Below are 21,725 nucleotides of genomic sequence, written 5' to 3'. Positions count from 1 at the left end.
CTTGTCAAATTTTCCTCGTCTCTACCCATCACATGCATGTGCAGACATTTCTGAAACACTCATACACTTTTCATTAAGGACATAAGTACTTTCACCCCTCAAGCATAAAACCCTGTGCTGGTTAAGCTTTATTTCCATTCTCCCCAAGTCAAACTGAATTAAGGTCTACCACATCCCTGATCTAGCCCAGCTGGAAAGAACTGAAGAAAGAAGGAGTTGCTACACTGGGTGGATACAAACCTCTGTTTTGACTTGCACTGAAGTCCTTAGTGAAGATGTAAAAAGTCTGCCAACTTCCATTTTATTATGCCATCACGATATTAATGCCTATAGTCCGTGTGATATGCAACAGAACTCCAACTTAAGAGCTTAAGTAAACACCAGCTTGGGAAGAAAGAATGAAATCACAAAGATAGAGAGCTTGGTCTCAAACTCACCTTGTTGGTAGGGTGCTGGCTCAAATGGTGGGGCAGCTCCTCTAGGATCTTGATAAAACATATCTGCTTGCTGAGTATTATACAACTGAGACCCTCGTGGTACCATTTGCAACTGCTTGGTGACAGACACTGAAGGCAGATCTGTTGGTGCCCGAGTGGGCACGGGATGAGGGTTCACTGGTAAGGCAGAAATAGAGCTCTTGGGGACAGATTCCAGCCTAAAAAGCAGAAAGATGGCACTGCTCATTGAGGCCTGATACAGCACATTGTACTTCAAAACACTGTTCCTTGTCTATGTTCCACCTTCTGAAGGCTTACATCACCTTCTCCAATTAAAATATAAGCAAACAGCGAAGCAAAGCAGTTTAGAGTTTTAGCTTTAGTTTTCTACTCTACTACTTAATCACTTTAAAAAAACAAACAAAAACAACCCCCCAAAACCCTGTTCTGTTTCTTTTCTAGAGAATGGGTTTACTTTTTTCTACTGCCTATTTACACACATGACACTTTGAACAACATTTAGGAAGACCCGTACAAGTCAGGAGGGGATCCAGGGGCACTGCTACTCAGATGGTCCATCTTCCCTGGCTTCAGAGCAGTTTCGTAACCGGAGTCAGTCCCTCGAGAAATAAGTTGCGTCACTGTGCTGCCTGTTGACACAATTCCATTTGGCAGAGCAGATGTTTTCCTATTGGGCAAGTCCACTCCCCCTTCCTCCGAGAGGATAGCTCCTGAAGGCAGGCCCACCTCATTTAGCTGGCCCAGGGAGGCACTCAGGGGTCTTCTGGGAACCAGACGCTTGTTCATTTTACGGAATCTTCAGAAAAAGAAACCACACATCAGAAAATGAAACAAAAAAATAAAAGGAGTTGCATTTTCAAGATTTTTCAAACACAGATACTACTGAAAGCTTCAAGTTTGAATTCAAATTTCCTAAGGGCTTATAAGAAATTATGAGTATCTGTTAGACAACTTCACTGCTATTTGAACTGGTAATAGCAGTTTCAATCAGAACAAGGATGGATTTTTAATGACAAGTACACCAAGAATTTGCAGCTAAACTTCACACAGCAAGTTTAAAATCTTATTTCCTGTACATATATGCATTTCAACTGTACAAAAGAAAACCCAAACCAAACATCACATAAAATACGACCTACAGTAACAGAAGCTTCAGAATAAGAATCACAGACTATTCAAGTCTATTTTATTCAGAGAAGAAACTAACAGCAGAAAATTAAAGTGACAAAAAATGAACAAATACCCTTTTGCACCATTTGTCCAACAAGCAGCCTAGTCAAGCCTTTATTGCCATGTGATATCTTTTAAAGCAGAATTTAAGATTTATGTTACTATACCAATATGCAGCTTACACCATTTGCATTGTTTGATAAATTAAATGATTGCAGAGATAAAAACCTCTACGAACACACTGTAATTACAAAAGTCTAACTGCTTCTGATATGTCTGAACAAACATGAGCCTTTTAACTAATGTTCCACAAAAATCAGCAGACTGATGGTATTGGACCAACGAAGAGAGCAAATTCCAGAGTTGAAGGTACTCCAATAAGCATCCTGCCACTAGCTTAGATGCCAGAATGCAAGTGGGAGGGCATATTTGTAGGCCTGAGTACTCCCGCTGTTTATGCTGTGGAATAAGACTCCATTTCCTATGCAGGAAGGTTTCAACAGGGTTGAAGCCAACACTTCTGCATCCTATCTAACATGCAAAGCGATACAATTAGGAAGGTACACACATTACTGTAGAAAGTAAAAAACCCTGTTACTCAATCTTCAGATAATCTTTATGTTTGCCCACATGCACAGCATTAACAGCAATGCAACAGAGGCAAAAAGGTTGTTGTTGTGGGTTTTTGTTGTTTTGTTTTTTAGATGTGACGGAGTATAGAGTCAGACAAAGTGTAATCTTGCTATACAGACTGGAGCTGTTCATCTGTAAGAGTTCATTGACTATCTTCTAGCCACCTTCCTAACTCACCATTGTGATGGGTTAACCCTGGCTGGATGCCAGGTGCCCACCAAAGCCATTCTATCACTCCCCCTCCTTCTCAGCTGGACAGGGGAGAGAAAATATAACAAAGAGCTTGTGAGTCGAGATAAGGACAGGAGAGATCACTCACCAATTACTGTCACAGGCAAAACAGACTCAGCTTGGGGAAAATTAACTCAATTTATTACAAATCAACCAGAGTAGGGTAATGAGAAATAAAACCAAATCTCAGAACACCTTCCCTCCACCCCTCCCTTCTTCCCAGGCACAACTTCACTCCCGGATTCTCTACCAACCCCCCAGCGGCACAGGGGGACGGGGAATGGGGTTTACAGTCAGTTCATCACACGTTATTTTCTGCCGCTTCATCCTCTTCAGGGGGAGGACTCATCACACTCTTCCCCTGCTCCAGCGTGGGGTCCCACCCACGGGAGACAGTCCTCCACGAACTTCTCCAACGTGGGTCCTTCCCACGGGCTGCAGTTCTTCACGAACTGCTCCAGCGTGGGTCCTTTCCATGGCATGCAGTCCTTCAGGAGCACACTGCTCCAGCGTGGGCCCCCCACAGGGTCACAAGTCCTGCCAGAAAACCTGCTCCGTTGGCTCCTCTCTCCACAGATCCACAGGTCCTGCTAGGAGCCTGCTCCAGCGCGGGGTTCCCACGGGGTCACAGCCTCCTTCGGGAACCCACCTGCTCTGGCGTGGGGTCCTCCACGGGCTGCAGGTGGATATCTGCTCCACTGTGGACCTCCATGGACTGCAGGGGGACAGCCTGCCTCACCATGGTCTTCCCCACAGGCTGCAGGGGAATCTCTGCTCTGGTGCCTGGAGCACCTCCTCCCCCTTCTTCTTCACTGACCTTGGTGTCCGCAGGGTTGTTTCTCTTACATGTTCTCACTCCTCTCTCCGGCTGCCGAATACCTCCGTCCCAACTTTTTTTTCCTTCTTAAAAATGTTATCACAGAGGCGTTACCACTATCGCTGATTGGCTCGGCCTTGGCCAGCGGCGGGTCCATCTTGGAGCCGGCTGGTATGGGCTCTCCCGAACACAGGGGAAGCTTCCAGCAGCTTCTTACAGAAGCCACCCCTGTAACCCCACCCCCCGCTACCACAACCTTGCCACACAAAACCAATACAACCATCAACATCCCAATTTCCTGGCTGTATTAATCTTTACCCACATAATCCAACTATAAATTCAAGCTACATAGTGTTGACAGTGGGCATCATTCAGAATGCATTATAAGGGAGTTAGCAAACCAGGCTATCACCACAGTAACAGTACTTGAGTAAGGACAGACTACAGCTTTCTAAACATATGCTGCTCAGAAGTCCTTCTGGCATCTTGTATCAGCCATGCAAGTCAGCTGGACACATAGAGGCAAGCAGAAATGAGCTCCCCAGGCTGAACTTACAGCTTTGCTTTGGCACCCCGCTCAATACCCAAACCAGTTTCTCCCTGCAAAGCAGCAACAGGATGTTGGGAAACCACTGCCATGTTCTCCCTGCCAATTACTTCTGGACATCTGCCTCTCATCAGGTCTCTTAGAGGTGCAGTGTCTGATGGCTCCTGACTCTCTGAAGGCCCACACACAACTTGCAAGATGAGGAGGACTGGCCATGCCTGCCCATTCATCTAGAACACAACAGTATGCTCAAGAGAGACAGGGGCATGTGTATAGACACCCATTCAATCAAAGGTGACAGGAAGAGTTTATATAGCACCCTCCACGATAAAATGCTTAGAAAGAATAAACGTTGCACAGTGTTGCCCTCTGGACTTTTCTGAACAATTTTATGAATTTTTGTTGCAGTCTCCACATACGCAAGACAAAAATAATCTAAAAAAGTTTAATACTTGCCTATGCACACAGGATCTTTGTCCCTTGCCAAGAGGAGAATCAGCTGCTGTTTAAGCAAGTCTAGATTATAATTTGCTAAGGCACTACCACATACTTCCCCATAACCTTCCTGCAAACTTAAATGTACAGAGATGCAGGAACTACACAGCAACAGAAATGCGTATTATTCATACTAAACATTTTTAAAAGGAGGAACACTAATGCAGTATCTACTCAAAAGGAATTAAGCAAAGCTAAAAGGTACAAGGAAGAATCGGAACTCAAAGTTCCCCAACCACCTACAGAAAACACTGCAACCTGAAACAGAACAAGCATTCACTTCACCCCTCCAGAACATTATTACTAAGGCATATAAACCAGTCTAGATAAAATAAGCCTCTTCCACCTGCAATGCTGACAGTCCTTCCTGATACGTACAACTAGTTCAGAGGTACTAATACTGACTCACCATCCTTGTTAAGCATCCAAACCAGCACTACCAATCTCCATTTTCTTAACACCATGACAAAAGGGGGAAAATCCCAACTGTTTCTGCAGAACACAAGTATCAAAGTCCTATTCTCTGTTCATTTGAATAACTGCCTTTGTCATTCTAACACCATGTGCTCTGCTCTTTTTTTTCTTCCCATTTGCCTATGCACTGCATGCCAGCTATAGAGCCAATGAACTGCCATATCAATGCTTCAAGTTTTAAGGGGGTATGGGGAGAAAAAAAAAAAAAAAAAGACTGCATACCATTTCCAAATCTTTGGAGTTTTCTTAGGATTAAAAAAAAAAAAAAAGCATCTTTTCTTTGAAAGACGTGAATTATTTTAGCCCCAAACCCAAGTAACAAGTTATATATACTGCACAAAATACATTGTGTTTATTTCTTTTAACTCTTAGATAACATGTTTTACTTTAAAAAAAAAAAAGTATTAAAACAACCTTCAGAACAGCAGCAGCTTGGCCTTGGATAACTGGGTGCCCCTTCTAAATCTGTAATGAATGTAGCTTATTTACTGCAGACTTCATAAAACCACCATTTTTTAACTCTGCAACAATAGCTTTAACCACTTTTAGGTTACTGCGTGTGCAACCTGTCAAAAAGTTTCAAAGAATAACTGTTGCAGAAAGAATTTGCGATGCTCGTTTTTAGCTCTCTGGATAGCCCTAGCAGCACAGAAGAACAAGAGAACCCGTATGTCTGGAAAAGTGCCAGCAACCTACTTCTCCCACCTGAAGATAAAGACAAGATGAGAAATACACACAAATAAACAACCATAATGGATGCAGTCAAACAGCATGTTTAGTCACACTTAAGAAATAATAAAAACAGCCCACCCCCAAAATCTCAAATAACACTTGTGTAAGGATCAAACTTTCAGAGCTGCATTACTGCTGAACAAAGCAGAACATCCTATATTTAAGAATGAACAGTTCCAAAACTTAAGAGACGACCGTTACAAGTTTTTCACATTATTTCTTGCTAATGTAGCAGACAAGTTATGCCTCCTCTCCCCATTCCTAGATATGATAAATAACTCTTATGGATAAGATGAAACAGAGATTGGACTGATTTCTACTGTAAGAGGTACACTTACTTTTCTAGCTCCTCCTGTGAATGTGCAAAGGTGCAGCTGGCCCCTCGGGGGCATCCTCCTCTCTGTTTCATGTCTCGGCACATGTATGTCTTGTACTTGCTGTGCTGAGGAGGCTGACAAGATTAAAGAAACCAGGTGAGATACTTGAATACAAGTGCACTTAAATAAGAGCTGAATGCATCCTCTTATTAAAGGCCTGATGTTTGACTGTTGGGAATTCCTTCAATTTAAATGCTCCAGAAGTACCTAATGTAAAACAAATGACTGGAGCAGTATTCATGTTTGGTTCTTCAACAGAACTAAAATTCAACAGTAGATATTTTGACAATTAAGTCACTAATAGGTTTTTTAAACATTTTAATTCAAATTCCTTACTGGAGCTTGATCGGAACACAGCTGTATGTTTCAGGACACAGTTAAGTGGACAAAACTGATACAGGCTGAAAAAAATTACCATGCTTAATCAGAAATTGCCAAATATATATCAAGCTTTGTGGTAGATTGAAAATAAATACAATTTAGTCAGTTACTTTTCCCTTGCTTTCTGTTAGCTCAAAATGGCACTTAAGTATCCCTTTGATCTCTACGAGAATTAAATTTCATCAAGTTCCCTTTTATCCTGCTTCTTTGGACTAAAAATCTCTTCACTATCTACGACAATTATTTCTGCCAATAGTTGAAGATGCAATCTTACTCCTACACAGATCAGCAGGGTATGGGCTGTCCTCTGTATTTTTAGTTAAGTTTCCCAAGAAACAACGACTTACTGCAATCTTGCTGTCTGCATGTATGCCCATTTGCTAGTCTCTCCAAATAAATTTCGACAGGCTAGAGGTGGTCTCAAAGACACTTAAGTTCCTACAGTTTTTATGGCAGAATTAAATCAGAGGCAGAAATACCCTATCAGGCTTCCCACTGAGGAAAAGGTCTGTAAAAGTAAGCTCTTGCTTTCTGAGAAACTCAGCTAAAAGATGTAAATCCCTAAGAAGCCATTCGCAAACTGTTTTGAATTTTTTTTTTTTGCCTTGCCATCTACTGTAGTGAAAAAAGGATTTAAGCAGCGCGTACATAAGCTACACAGCATTCTGCTGGCCACTGCTGCCAGCCAGCAAAACTCCGTCCAATACTCAGCAGATGTCCCCGTTCCCACTTGGGAGGCTTTGGATTCCCTTCCAAGTGGCACAGCATGTACCGGGTCTAGGCAATGGTCTCACCAGAACAAAAACCCTCACTGTTTTTCCCACCCTGACTTCCACTTGTGTATTCCTACTGCTTTTCCTTTTGCTGGCAACAGTGCTTGTTAGGCATCCCAGTGAATGGAAAAAGGTAAACCAGCAAAAATAATTCACTCTAATCTTGCCTCTCTTCTTTTTTGGCACACATAATCTTTCTACTCGTTCAGCTCCCCGAACCAGCTCTCCAAGAGGATGAGTGGCAAAGCAAGAGAGGGAGTGGGAATGTGTGATAGGCAGCTCTGTTTTTCAGCAGCAGCTAGCATTTATATCAACTTAGCTACACAACAAAATGAGATCAAAGGAACATGTGATAAGATAACTATGAGATAAGTTAATATATTTGGCAACACCATTTCATTTCCTAAATAAAAAATTTTGTTTCAGGAACTTGGATTCACACCTTTATATGAAGTCTTCCCAAACCTTTTAACTTCACTGACCATTAAGCACAGGTATAAGAATAATTCCATTAACACAGAGCCATCTGGCTGAAACGTGTCACATTAAAACTAACCCAAGAAAATTCCCAGATATCATAGTGCTAGGCATCCCAGCTTCTCTTCTGCACCCTCTAGTCAGGAGGGTTGTGTATTCATTTCCCTAAGCTTGCAGCTGGATCAGACTGTTTTCTTTCCATCCTAGTGAGCTGTGCAAATTAACACAACATGTATGGGGTGGCAGGGGGCATGGGCGGGTAGGTGGTGGGTGGGTAGAGGAAGAGGTTGTGTTGGTTTGGGTTTTTTCCTTTCTTGTTTGGTTGGGTTTTTTTTTTTATAAATATGACTCAGCAGTGATGTTTTTAATCAGCTCCCCGTCAAACCAAATCTCTCCAGATGACATTAGTAAACTTATACTATTAGATACAGCCAATAAAATTTAGGGGTAAGTATTTCCTAAATGATTTAGCTTTTACCTGTTGCTGATCTGTTCCTTTCTTGCTGTGATTCTGGATATAATCAACTAAGCCATGAACTACAGTTCTCACAGCAACTAGTCCATTTTCCAGTTGTTCCCACGTCGGAGGTGGAGCATCTAGTGCATTGACAGCAAACAGAGAATATAAAAAGAAAAATCAGAAGGATTTTCCAAAGCCAGGTACAAAGAAACTATCAGCATCACAAAACTTCAGTAGACAACCAAAAAGATTTTATTGGAAACGTGTGTCGTTAGATAAATGACAGCGTTCAGCACCTTAATTCAGATATATGTACCACATAAAGAATAAAGCTACCTATAGACTCAAGATGGTACCACACAAAATACCAAATTAGCCAGCAAGACTATCATTAGCATGTCAAATTATTTCCTTTTACCAAAACTTTCACATCCCACAAGAACTCCAGAGTAAACGCATTGTACAAACTGCAGACAATGAAAAAAATTGGGCTGAAAATCCTCTTCACACTCAGCCTCCTGCAGGTAAAACCATTCTGTACAAATACCATCATCACTGGGCTAGATCACTCAGGCACAGTCACTGAACAGCAACAGAAATTGATACTTCTCACATGGAAAAATGTCACAAGGCAAATCTAAGTATCAGACCACCATCTAACACACAGCAGTGTGAATAAATGGTAGTCTTAATTCTATAGGGGCACTTCTTTTTTCTAGCCAACTTACTTTACTAATCGTTTCATCTGTTCCAGCAGATGACACTACCACCACATGCCTACACACTCTGCTGCAAAACACAGGACCTCAAAGTGCCTTTCAAGATCTTTAGCACAACTACATTCTATTCCGCTCACAGGGACTAAATTTTTCCAGACAAACTTCAATGTACCTACAGAACAGCAGGGAAGCAACTCAACAGCACAGAAGAGAAACATCAAGATCAGACTCGCCTACTGAAACTGAGTGAGGCTATTAGTGATTCTACTTTCTGTATCAGTCTTTGGCTAACAAATTTGCAGTATGCACAGTTTTGTCCCTGACTTGTTACAGCATGAAAGATTTGGGAAGAAAGCACTACAAATCCTTTAACTGTAAAGTACAACTGGTTCTCATTTGAAAGGTAAGTTTATTTGTTTAAACAAACAGAAACTAAGAACTACAACTGCTCATCTCATGAAGTCATAGTTTAGGCCTTCACACTATTTTGATATTGATTTTACAAATACTAATGGGTATAAAATAAAACTTCAGCCACAGCACTCACCATTCTGTCCCTTCCCTCCTCCCTCAGGTGGTCCATCCTCACAGTGCTGCTGACTTTCAACAATTTCCATTTTCCTCTCCTCTCTCAACAGCTTAGATTTTATTTCCCAGTTACATTCTTCCCAACTAACCTCCCCTTCCCATACTGTCTTTCACACACACCTTTGCAGAATTACATAGTAAAAAGAGAATACTAAATTCCCTAGGATAACAAATCTTTCTTGTCTAGACTGATTTTTGCCCAGCTTCTGTCTATTCAATCTATCAAAATTCTACTTTGGAATCCAAAATTGTTTACACAGAAGATGCCTCATAATTTTAAGCTGCCTTTAACAGAGTCTTCTCAGTGCAATGTCTGGAGACCTCAGATCAAAACCTAATACACAGAATTTCTAGAGCAAAGAAAAAGACATAGAATTTTTAGGGAAATTAATGGATGTCCTTAATCTGATGTTTTCTTGAAGACTTCCCCTCATTTGTAAACAGATTATTTGCTCTGGTAAAGAACTGGAGAGAAAAAGGTATCTCAGAGTGACAGCTAAGGTTCTGCATTAAGCACAGTGGTTCTATCAATCTTCTTGTTGCTCTGTAAATCTGGTTTCAAATAGCAGCATGTGTACCAAAAAAGGGAAAAGGAGGAAGCTAAGACTCCTGCCACTCCCTCCAGTTAGCACTGCCCAATATCAAGTACACATCATGTAACCTCACAAGATTTTATGTATTCAACATCCTCACCCATGCTCATCTAGTGCTGTCAAACAAGGAAGCTCCCTTCAGAGAAGTGGTGAATTATTCCTGCCATACTTTTGAATCTATTCTAGCTTCAGAATAGTTCAGTTCCTCACACAGATTACTGCTGTTCACAGGCTGGTTATGAATAACACTCAAGAAACTTAAGTTTATGAGTTAGAGGATGTTTCCTTCCACTTGATGAACAGCTTTCAATCCTTCAACAGTGTTAAGCTCCTCTTGCTAAACTTAAGTTAAAGGGTTTTGTAAAACATCTAGACTTACCTGGACTGGGATCAATATTTGCCAGCAGCTCTAAGTGAGGTCGAAGACGATTCAGGTTAGCTGGATCTCCAGTCCTCTGAAGAGCAATAGTTAATTCCTGAACACTCTGTGCAAATGAGGCTGGGGTCTGCAACTTAAAAAAATTATAATAATTAACTTTCTACAGGCAAAGCACTCCTCATGGTTTCTGAAGGCTGCTCCACAAGCTCACAAGAGCTGTCCTCCTGTCCTGGTTTCAGCTGGGATAGAATTTTCTTTCTAGTAGCTGGTATAGTGTTATGTTTTGGATTTAGGATGAGAAGAGTGTTTATACTAAAATATCAGTGTGTTATCAACACTACTTAGCAACAACTAGGTCAAGGATTTTTCAGCTTCTCATGCCCAGCCAGCGAGAAGGCTGGAGGGGCACAAAAAGTTGTGAGGGGACACAGCCAGGACAGCTGACCCAAACTGCCCAAAGGGATATTCCATACCATGTGACAACATGCCCAGTATATAAACTGGGAGGAGTTGGTGGGGGCAGGGGGAGGCAGATCACTGCTCAGGAACTAACTGGGCATCAGTCAGCGAGTGGTGAGCAATTGCATTGTGCATCACTTGCTTTGTATATTCCAATTCTTTTACTATTATTATAATAATTATTATTTTCTTCCTTTCTGTCCTATTGAACTGTTCTTATCTCAACCCATGAGTTTTACTTTTTTCCCCTCTGATTCTCTCCCCCATCCCACTGGGTGGGAGGGGGAGTGAACAAGCAGCTGCGTGGTGCTTAGTTGACGACAGGGGTTAAACCACACCACTTCCAAAACTGGAGTAAAATGTTTTTCACACAAGCCCATTTCAGTCAGCACCTTCTATTACATTCCTTCTCCAGCATTAAGAATGCACAATTCTTTGACACTGCAGGTTAAAATACAGCTTTAAATAGAAACACACACACACAAAAAAAAAAAAAGGCTGGTATTATTTCTAGCAACGTAACCTATTTCTTTTCTGTGTTGTGCTGGCACCCAGAAAAAAATATAGAATATTAGAAAACATTTAATTTAGATTTCTGAAGAGCCTAGTATCTCCAATCCCCAAACCAACAGGTTTGCATTGTGCTTTGAACTGAGTAGAGCAGACAATAAAGAACAAGATGGTTGAAGGACAAAGATAGCTAGCAACATTCCATTTACTAACGTCACACAATTTCAGTATTTTAAATCCTTTAATTCTACCTAGATCCTTCAGGAGATGTCTGGTAGGACACCTGAAAAGGTGGGCAAAGGCATAAATACACAGCAGACTGATCTTAAAGCTAATCCTTCTGCACAGCAGGCCAAAGCAACTGTTTCACAGATTCTGTAACCATTTTACAAGGTTCAGTTCTTCCCACCTAATTTAGGCACTTACATGCGAGTCCCCTAATTTAAAAGCCCATTTATCCTATGTTCCCTCTAAACAAAGGGAGATCTGGGCACTTCCAGAGGTCAAGTAATTTTATTTAAGAAATGTGCTTCCATCTCTCTTTCTTACTTCAGGTATAGACTAGGGGACTGATTTTTCTTTTTTTTTCAACTTATGCACTAACTTCCTGCCTGGAAACATGAACCATTAACCTCTGTTACTACATTGGCAGTTATCAGCTGTTCAGAAAGGACACATCCCGACTGTGTAGCTAACCTTTGTGGCTTCCCATCTGTAGAAAGAGATGGCAGGATGGCAGAGGGAGCAAGATTCATTAGGTTACAAATAGATACTCAAATTATTTAGGCCATAATGGGTTTTGAAATAACAGGGCAAATGATTAATGGGTAAGGTGAGTATACACAGGCACAATTTGTAAATTCATGTTACAAGCATTTAAATATACTAGAGTTGCAAACAAGATAGCTTGGGCTGATTTTAGGTGGCTTTACCTTGTCAATGATAGACTGCATGTGGGATTTGTGAGACTGGTCTCCGTATAACAGTGAGGACCACTGATCTGGTGCAATGCGTAAACCTGCTTCCATAGCTATTTGAACTATCTGTGAATCATGTTCCCTTCTCAAAGCTTCGTAAGTCCGAAATTCCTCCTTCAGTTGCATCAGGGAGGAATCCTCATCTCGCTTTGTCACCTAGTGGGGAGAAACAAGTCAAATACAATTAAGCAGGATAAGCCAGAGATTATGTGAAGTCCAGGGCAAGTGATATATTGAATCAGCAACTAAATTCTTCCTCCCAAACTAAACTGAACTATGACACTATGCATTGAACACTAGTTCCTACTGAAATAACACACTCTTGATAAAGTGGAACCTCTATGAAATGGATAACAAACATAATTCACTCAGACTCTGATCCAGGTATTGGTGAAAGTGTCACACTTCCTAAATGACTTTACAGCATCCACACCTTATTCCTCCAATCAAGGTATTTTGTTTGTATTGCAGAATTTTGTTTAAGGGTACAATTAGCAACAACAAAGCATTTTTCTCCTCATTTAGCAAAAGTGAATGATATTTAAGTTGAGCACTTAGGAATGGGCCATTAAATAGTCTAAAATACAATAAGCAGCTTAAGTTCTCTTTATACAACTTTGATATCCAAGAGCCTCATATTTCTTTGTTTCTAACCACACCACCACCCAATTAACAGAACTGAGGATTTTCCAGCTTTAAGCCTCTTCTAAGGAGGTAAGTTACGCTGACTTACATACAGGTTTTGCTACTGTGCATCTATTAAACCTGGACAGAGTCAAACCTAGCTTTACAGCTTAAAGTTGCAATTTCAGCCTACATTGCCGTCGTAGCTGTACAGCAAAGAACTCTCCAAACACGTGGGACTTAATGAGTAATACTTTCTATAACCACACAGCTTTAGGCACATCTAATGTTACAGGGCAATTAAAATTGAAAGTGAAAAACAATAGTTTTCATAACATTATGAAATCTCCAAGCAAAATCTTCTTCATACCTTGAAGCATGAGGCTCTGTAAAGAAGCTGGACAACATGCCCAATGCTAGTTTTAGAAGCCTGAGGAAATCGCGGCTCCAGCCTCTGAACCACAAAGAGAACCAAAACCTTTCGTGACAAAGCAGATCCATCTTCCAGCGCCAGTAGAACCAGTTTTAAAGCCTCCTCTTGCATTGCTGGTGGGGGGGGTGAAATGCGAAGAAAAGAGACAAAGGATGAGAGAAGACCAAGAAAGATTTCTGCAGTTTCTTATTTCCCTACAAGTGGGAGACCAGCTACAAACCTGCTCCAACACACACACACAAACCCACCAACAGGAAAGGGAGCTGAGCAAGAAGGGTGGGAGAAGAGAGAAGGAACACTTCCAGATTCCCAGACTTTTTAATGTTTTTATTATTATTGTTGTTGTTGTTATTTCTATTTTGGGTATCAGATGATAGGAAGACTTCTTTGTTCCCATCTATACATCTCTTGATTATTAATATAAGAGTTTTCAAGTGTATTATCTACATCCCACACCTATCCCAGCAGAAAAAGCTGACAGGCTGAGGGAAGGCAAGGTTGTTCCTATGCAGGTAAAAGAGCAACTAGTGTGCGCACAAATAAATTAGGTACTGTAGCACCACATATTTTGCTAGGCAACAAGCCTCTCTCTTCCCTGCAGTGGTGCAAAAGTTAGCATCCCAAAGTTAGTCTTCCTTCATTTGTTTCAGTGAGGAAAAGCTTCTTTATTTTTTTCTTTATTTGAAGAAATTGGTTTTATATTTCAAGGCATTATTTTTATTGGTCCTCAACAAGCCATGTCTACATTTTCAGTAACAAGACTTCAATAATTATTTTTTTAAGCAAAATTCATTTGTTTTAGTATTCTATGAAAAGGAATTTAGTTTCTAAGTATGTAACTTTTAAAAAATGCGTACACCCCCCCCCAAATGTAACAAATCTCTCCCCACAACTGTTTTTCATGTTTATTACCCCAGAGAAGAAGCAGCCATGTCCAGTCACTTCTAGTAACCTTATTTTTTTCTAGAAGGGTCTTACTTCTTCAAAGAATAGCAAGCAAGAAACTACTTCCCATTCTATCTTATCACAAGAACAAAAGGACACACATTATTCTGAATTTTATAGAAGACTTGCAAAAGCATTAAAAATACGAGAAAGTCCATGACAGCAGCCCAAGAGATAGATCATTAATTCTGAAGACCTACTACTAAGAAATTAAGCCACTGCATAATAAAATCACTCAGGCAATCTGACACCCATTTATCAATTCTCCTCAATTCTAAATTGCTTCTGTATAGAAGTAGTACTGTGATACAACCTACCTGGTCCAAGGAACTGGCACCCTCTAGCTCTCACTGCAGCCCAGAGGTTGGAAGAGAGCTGCTGAGGATTTTGATGCTGAAGAATGAGCTCTGTGACTGTTCTTTCACCAAGTGACCGTGCTGCACGCATGGCTCTGATCCGCCCTTCTTCCTCCACTAGCTGGCAATGAACTAATGTCACAAGTTTCCTTTGCATGGGACGACTTAGCACACTCTGAGTAGTACTGTTAAGACCCACACCTTCAAAACAAAGTGAAGCAGAAAAAAAATATAAACTACCTCATATTTCCTCTTCTTGTGCCAGCCTTCAACCCCTGTACTGTAGAAGGGCAAACCTAGTTCTACTGATGTCCACTTTGTTAAACAGAACACTAGAGAAGGCATATGAGAAGTTCATTTTTGTCAGTTTGTTTTACTCAGTATTAAAAGCAAACAGTTCCTGGGAGTCAGCTTCCCCACAGGTTTAAGTCTTGTGATTGACTGATTTGGCTCTCTAAGAAGGTGGAACCTCTAATGAATTCTCTCCTCATGTTGGAAGTCTGTCCTGCACCCTCCCATACAGATTTCCCAAGGTGTCTCCTCAAGGGTAGGATCCTACTGCAGTCCTTCCCTTATTCATGGGCTTCAGCAATCACTGCCACCTTTGACGTCTGTTTTCACAGGACATTTAGGGTTTTTTTTATCTACATCTGATATCTCCGCTGATTTGGCCTAGCCAAACCAAACTTGCCTGAGTTCAAAACTGTTTGGGTGATGTTTAATTATGTGCAAAACCTGTGATTCATAAATGTGCCAGGAGCCACTGAAACCAGGTTAAAGGAGCAAGTGACTTGGTAGATATACGGCTGCCATACTGAGTTTGTTCTACAGCACTGAGCATGTTCACTGGGCCACTACTACTCAAGAGTGATCCTGCTATCACACTGTACTAGTTGGAAAAGCTCGAGACAGCGTTTTGTAAAAATTCATTTTTGAAAACCTGGTGCCCATGATGCTCACCTCTACTACTTGGGTTGACAGATTTTCCAAGTCCACCATATGTAATATAGATAAAATCCATACTCTTGAACCCAGTGCAGTTTTGCTAAATTAGAATTACTTAGATTGACCCACCTCTTCCATATGATCTTGTATAAACAGAGTATTACTTATTTCTCTTATATATCCTATACACACGAACCTTCCCATTTCAGTTTATTTCTCCTCTAGAAGCAAGCTGCATCACTAGTTACTTTGAAGCAAAGCAGAACTCAAACCCAGAATTATTTCTTTTTACTTAGTCTGCAGAGGCCAACTCAACTTACTATGTGTGTCTCAACTTACTATACTGCAGCCAAATACCTCAGCCTTTTTTTGGTATTTTTTTTGACAGAATGCCTTTAAATCCCCCCCTCCCCCTAAGTGAAGATATAACCTTAATGCTTAGGAAAGTTGTCTCAATTTGTTTCTAAACAAGGTCTACATCCATTTTTCAAACAGACTAACTAGTCATTTGGATAGTTTGTTTTGCATCTTATTTGTGTCCAGCTTTCATTTTCAAAGGAAACAACGCAGGAACTACCTCTCGCGCTGCTGAGTGGTTTGAGGTACAACGCTAATTCTTCCACACATTTCTTGCCCTCCTCATAATGCTTGGTATCTTCAGCTCCACTACATAAAGTAATTGGCTGCTGCTCAGGAACCTGAAAGGAGATGACATGTACATCTATGATGAATATGCATAAATAAGTGGCAGTCATGCTTACAAACACCACACCAAGCTTGTTACTATCAAGCATTTCCTGTTTTGTTCCCCTTCTGTGTTTTTTTCTATATTAGTAAGCATTTTTCAGCTTGTTTAATGAACAAATATCATTAAAAAAAAATCAGCAAAAATGAAGACAAAAAATCTAAAGAATTTATGGTTAGCAGACTTCTTTTATTTGGTGGCTGACAGAAACTAGAAGCAGAAGACTTATTCCATGACAAAAAATATTACATGAAAGACATGGCATTTCTTATAACTATAAAACTTTGGCTGAAATAACACACATATTGAGACATGCCCAAAGCTGGCTGGCCAAAAAAAAAAAAAAAAAAATCAGAACTAGAGCCTCACAGCTCTAAAATGGTCCAGGGATAAGTGATTGGAGCTACTTGGATTAGTGGGAGAAAGACTTAGCAGCAAATATACTAAGTCACCCTTGGAACATATTCTGACTAGACCCAATTATCAAGCAGCAAGACCAAGTTATCCTACACAGTGCATATGAACACACCATGCAAGTATTAATCTGACAACATAGGCCAGTCACATTCTCGGGGTTTGTTTTGTTGGTTTTCTCCGTGGGGTTTTTTTTTTTTTGGTTGTGGCATTTATTTCTTCATCCAGGCATTCACCAGAAATGAGGATTTTTCAAAGAGATATTGGACCACACCTCCCCCCAAGTTTATAATTTTGTTTTTTGTTTCCTCCAGTTAAATTCTTAAAGCTTTCAACAAATTTAAGGGTGCAGTATAGCACTGTACTAATGTTTCTCAACATCACTATTCAGCAATCAACTTAATATATGATAGTATAGAGAACTGGAATTTCTCAGAATACTAAACACGAGCACTTTTTGCATATGCTATTGAAGTGCAAACAGATCTCAGACTTCAACTTCTATTTCCAAGTCAATCACTATCCCACTGGCAGTAACAGCATGCTAATCCCACATAGCCGCTTACAGGGACAACCCAGGCCCTCAATCTAAAAGCACAAGCCTTTAATGCTTGAGTTAAACACAGCTACAAACCCGCTAACCTTCACATGCAACCCAGCCATGTAAAGAGTAGTATTACAATGGCAGTGACAAATAAAAGCAGTGAATATATATATAATATATATACACACATACAGATACATATTGATTGATGACATCTTTATTGATGATTTGGATGAGGGGATTGAGTGCACCCTCAGCAAGTTTGCAGACGACACCAAGTTGGGAGGCAGGGTCGATCTGCTTGAGGGTAGGGAGGCTCTACAGAGAGATCCAGACAGGCTGGATCGATGGGCTGAGGCCAATCGTATGAAGTTCAACAAGGCCAAGTGCCGGGTCCTGCACTTCGGTCACGGCAACCCCATGCAGCGCTACAGGCTTGGGGAAGAGTGGCTGGAAAGCTGCCCGGCAGAGAAAGACCTGGGGGTGCTGGTTGACAGCCAGCTGAATATGAGCCAGCAGTGTGCCCAGGTGGCCAAGAAGGCCAATTGCATCCTGGCCTGTATCAGGAACAGTGTGGCCAGCAGGAGCAGGGAGGTGGTTGTTCCCCTGTACTCGGCACTGGTGAGGCCGCACCTCGAGTACTGTGTTCAGTTTTGGGCCCCTCACTACAGGAAAGACATGGAGGGGCTGGAGCGTGTCCAGAGAAGGGCAACCAAGTTGGTGAGGGGCCTGGAGCACAAGTCTTATGAGGAGCGGCTGAGGGATCTGGGATTGTTCAGTCTAGAAAAGAGGAGGCTGAGGGGAGATCTTATTGCTCTCTACAACTACCTGAAAGGGGGTTGTAGTGAGGTGGGTGTTGGTCTCTTCTGTCAGGTGGCTGGAGATAGGACAAGAGGAAATGGCCTCAAGTTGAGGCAAGGGAGATTTAGGTTAGATATTAGGAAAAATTTTTTTACTGAGAGGGTTGTCAAACATTGGAACGGGCTGCCCAGGGAAGTGGTTGAGTCACCATCCCTGGAGATATTCAAAAAGCGAGTAGACGGGGTACTCCAGGGCATGGTTTAGGGGGCATGGTTAATGGTTGGACTCAATGATCTTGAAGGTCTTTTCCAACCGAAATGATTCTATGATTCTATTCTATGATTCTATATATGGTTGCCACCACCAATGTGGACAGGAGCTTTCCTATCAATTTTAATAGAAAGTAATCTGTTTCAATCATTTGATTGCACTTCTACAGGTTTAGACAACTATGCATGCTAAGTTGCTCATCTGACACTCCTTGCAAAATAAAAAGTTACTAGCTGCGTAACTCTTGCTTTTACAGCAGGTGACAAAAAAGTCTCCAAATGTAACATATCAGCTGCACTTAAGAAAGTTGATACCACCCCAAAACTAACATCACCAAGATAGCCTGGATGTGACACCACCCCTTTTACTCCTATTAAAGGGAAAAACAAAACAAAGTTTAATCACACCAAGACAGCAAAGTTAGCCTGGATGCTTTTCACAGACTGCAGGTAACTTGTGAAGTTTTGGGATTTTTTTGCTTTTAATTTCAGGGATGGAGTGGTGTTTGTTTGGGGTGTTTTGTTTTTTGGTTTGGTTTGGTTTTTGGGTTTTTGTCTGTAAGCAAGAAAGCTTTCAGCAAAAGGAGCTTTTGCAATTATATCTTACAGTGGTCAGCCATAACTGTTGCAACAGCAACAGCCTCAGCTGGACTGGTTTCTTAATATTTGTTTCCCAAATCCCAACACCTTAAATATTTGCTTTCATGTTAACAGAATACTCCACCTCCTTTTCAAAGCCACTGTCATTTTAGCAGTCTGCTTCTGTCTGGGAAGTTATACAAGCAGAACTGGCTTATTGATCAAACAACGTGCATCTCGTGCATTTGTGTGAAGACAGAGACACTACAGAGTCTCTGCCCTATTTACTGCTGTAATGTATTTTGTGCAAATTCCTATTTACTCCTGCAAGCATTCTATCTGGCACTGGTCACAACCCGACATACAACTACAGCGTTGCAACACCCAGCAGACAAAGAGGGCTTGGAACAGACGTGGGACAGGAAGCCATGTTCAGCCCTGGATTTCAATCTTGAATTAAGGTAGGTTTAGCACACATTCACAGCAGTCGTTTGGAATGCCATACACAGCACAACTCCACCAGCGAGTCACAAGGACTGTCTAGGCAACTAAGAGAAAGCTTCACTCCAGGAAAAAAGCTGGCATAGAAAAACTTCCAAGAGTTAATCAAGCTATTCATCACTGTTTATCTGCATATCATTCCCATTTCTTCTCTTTGCAAGGGAAGCTTCAGTGTAAAAAAAAAATCTAAAACCTTTGCACAACTGTACTGTTTGCAAAATGAGCCCAAAAGACTTTAGAGTTTAACTTTCGCCTTAAGCTAGAACAAGTGTAGTACTGAGAAATAAAACAAGACACTTATTTTGTAGTTTCAGGAGTCTTCAGGAGATAAGAACATATTTCTACACACACACACTTCATCTTCACTCGTGATGCATCTCACAGTAAAACTTACAAATAATTTGCCCTTTTGCTGGTTCTATTATATGCACTTTCAAGACTTTTTTTAATATTTTAGGGTTAGAATAATTATAAGAACAGCATCTACCAAGAGAAAAATGGTAAAGACATGATTCATAAAAGTCACAGGAGATCTGAATTGTAATTTTGGCTCTATCATGGAATTGCTGAGGGACAACTGAGAAATAATTCAACTCCAAAGCATTTTCACTTCCCCTTTGCAAAATATCCTTTCAATAGCATGCAGGACCCTATGGTCACTTCTGTTTACAACACCTTGAGAGCCTCAAAATAGATGCCCTGCAGAGTAAGTTCATTATTTTTATACTCATTCAATATTCCATTCGCCACACCCTTATCAGTTTTCACTACAAATATATTTACATACTATAGCAAACACCTCCCAAGGGGGACTAGAACAAGACAGGAAAAATAATCTCAGATATTTAATTACTTTAAATTTGTGATCGCTTTGCGTGCATCTACCTTGGCAATGACTGTGAGTATCTCAGCAGTGGAATGCCGCCCATCAGCATGACTACTTGTGGCTGTGGGAAGAGGCAGGTTATGACGGCATGAGGAAGGGGACCGGAAAAGAATGCTAAAGCATCATCTCATACCAGACAGTGATTTTGAATTGGTGATTTAAGCATAATTTGATGAAGGATGTCAGCTTGAGTTGTCAGTAATTACCATTAGACATCTAATTGCACAGAATGAGGAGAACATGTTAAACAGACCAAACCCCTTTTTGTCTGGTTTGAAAACTGTTTCCCAACATTTTTCTTTCCCCAAGAACGGATGATTTGCTTCCTGCCAAAAAAAACCAAAAGCAAAACAAAACCCAAAGCCTACTGTCTTCAGTTCCTCAAGCATCTGCACTAAGGACAACTTCTTCACAGATATTCCTCTTTTGTGGCACCTCATTTCACCAAAAGTTACAATAAAAAAATATCATGTGCCGCTAATATCTCTGCAGTTGTAATCTTCCCCTTTTGAAAGGGCTGTGAGTTAAGATCACTCCACCCGTTCGCTCGTCATATACATGATTCCATTGCCTAATGCCTAGAATTATATTTATCATGTCCACCAGGAGACTATGAAAGAAATTAAAGCACCACAGGAATTTTTGCCACTTAATGTCACCTGTTTGGAACGTGCACACTGCTGTTTCATGTGTTAAAACAACAGGAGGGAAGAGCTTAGATGACAGATCCATGATTATGCACCTTCAAAACACTGGCCTGGTGAATGTTTAAAATAGTTGCATATAGTAACTAATATGTGGATGCTTGAATAGTTAAAATTCAAAACCTCATTCCCATAGAAACTGGCTTAAGGGATTTCTTTAGCCAAGAAGTTTAAAAAGCAAGGTATCCCATGAATGCCTTTTTGATTTGTGTTCAAGGCCATTGCGCCTCCCTTCCCTCACGATACATTTAGCTCCTGCTTAGGCACTCAGCTATTTCCAGCTCTCCCAGGAGTAATAATTCTCATCTTCCCCTTACAATCCCTTCTCCCCTCTGCCATCTCTTATGTGGCTGAACTTATCTACATGTGGGCTAAATTTCCTGACCACTGCCTTCCAGAACAGACTGTGTAACCACTGCTGATGTGTACCACACTACAGTGGGGGAGCAGCAATTTGAGTCTCTGCAACAGTTAATTTTCACATCAAGGGTGGCTATAACCTGGGCAACAGGTTTCATTTTTAGAAAGGGGTGGGGAGAGGGAAAACTGAGAAACAGCCTGTAATTCAAGTAAGAAACCAACCCTTTTCACCATTAAAGTGACAAAACATACACAGAGAGAGAATGCTCTTGTCAGAGACATAGGTTACTGCTTTCCCCGGGTGACTGTGTGACAAATTCAGTACATTTTCCCCAGAAGCACAGTCCTGCTTATTTCACCCATTGTGCC

At 41.0% G+C, this 21,725-nt stretch overlaps 1 protein-coding gene across 5 annotated transcripts in view; it reads right to left on the bottom strand.

Moving 5' to 3' along the window:
- RC3H1 (ring finger and CCCH-type domains 1) overlaps positions 1 to 21,725 on the bottom strand; it is an 83,652-nt gene that overhangs the window by 34,569 nt on the left and 27,358 nt on the right. For all 5 annotated transcript variants that reach the window (XM_052801323.1, XM_052801322.1, XM_052801324.1 and 2 more), the window contains exons 3-11: positions 16,131 to 16,251; positions 14,570 to 14,809; positions 13,245 to 13,420; positions 12,206 to 12,406; positions 10,305 to 10,437; positions 8,044 to 8,162; positions 5,896 to 6,008; positions 973 to 1,254; positions 438 to 655 (exon numbers count right to left, since the gene is read on the bottom strand). In XM_052801323.1, the coding sequence (XP_052657283.1) occupies positions 438 to 655; positions 973 to 1,254; positions 5,896 to 6,008; positions 8,044 to 8,162; positions 10,305 to 10,437; positions 12,206 to 12,406; positions 13,245 to 13,420; positions 14,570 to 14,809; positions 16,131 to 16,251 (1,603 nt within the window). The remainder of the gene's footprint in view (positions 1 to 437; positions 656 to 972; positions 1,255 to 5,895; positions 6,009 to 8,043; positions 8,163 to 10,304; positions 10,438 to 12,205; positions 12,407 to 13,244; positions 13,421 to 14,569; positions 14,810 to 16,130; positions 16,252 to 21,725) is intronic.

Source organism: Harpia harpyja, chromosome 11 (assembly GCF_026419915.1).
Source record: "Harpia harpyja isolate bHarHar1 chromosome 11, bHarHar1 primary haplotype, whole genome shotgun sequence".
Taxonomy (NCBI): Eukaryota; Metazoa; Chordata; class Aves; order Accipitriformes; family Accipitridae; genus Harpia; species Harpia harpyja.
This window is presented reverse-complemented; position numbering and strand designations above follow the sequence as displayed.